The following is a 287-nucleotide window of genomic DNA, read 5'->3' on the forward strand; positions in this document are numbered from 1 at the left end:
TCAGGTCATCTACAAGAAGTTCCAGATCCCCTGCCCACTCCCTGAGCAGGAGGCAAACCTCACGGGCAGCCTGAACGTCACCCCCGTCAGCACCAGCGACTACGAGAATGGTTACACTGTCCTCCACGCACCTGACCAGGACACCTGCACCCCCAGCTTCTTCACCCTGAACTCCCAGGTAGGGATCTGGGGTGCACCCCTGGGGCTCCGGGTAAGCCCCCACCCCATGCACCCCATGAAGGTGGGTGGAGCTGGCACTGGCAGCACCTGCTGGCTTGGCCCCCGGC

The 287-nt window shown here is 63.8% G+C and overlaps 1 protein-coding gene across 1 annotated transcript in view; it reads left to right on the plus strand.

Annotated features, from left to right (window-relative positions):
- Window positions 1–4: 4 nt before the first annotated feature.
- LOC103781887 (sodium-coupled neutral amino acid transporter 3-like) overlaps window positions 5–287 on the plus strand; it is a gene marked incomplete at both ends in the record, with an annotated part of 2354 nt that continues 2071 nt past the window's right edge. Inside the window, one exon of the mRNA XM_008949611.1 lies at window positions 5–178. Within this exon, the coding sequence (XP_008947859.1) occupies window positions 5–178 (174 nt within the window). The remainder of the gene's footprint in view (window positions 179–287) is intronic.

Source organism: Merops nubicus, unplaced genomic scaffold (assembly GCF_000691845.1).
Source record: "Merops nubicus isolate BGI_N331 unplaced genomic scaffold, ASM69184v1 scaffold30481, whole genome shotgun sequence".
Classification (NCBI taxonomy): domain Eukaryota; kingdom Metazoa; phylum Chordata; class Aves; order Coraciiformes; family Meropidae; genus Merops; species Merops nubicus.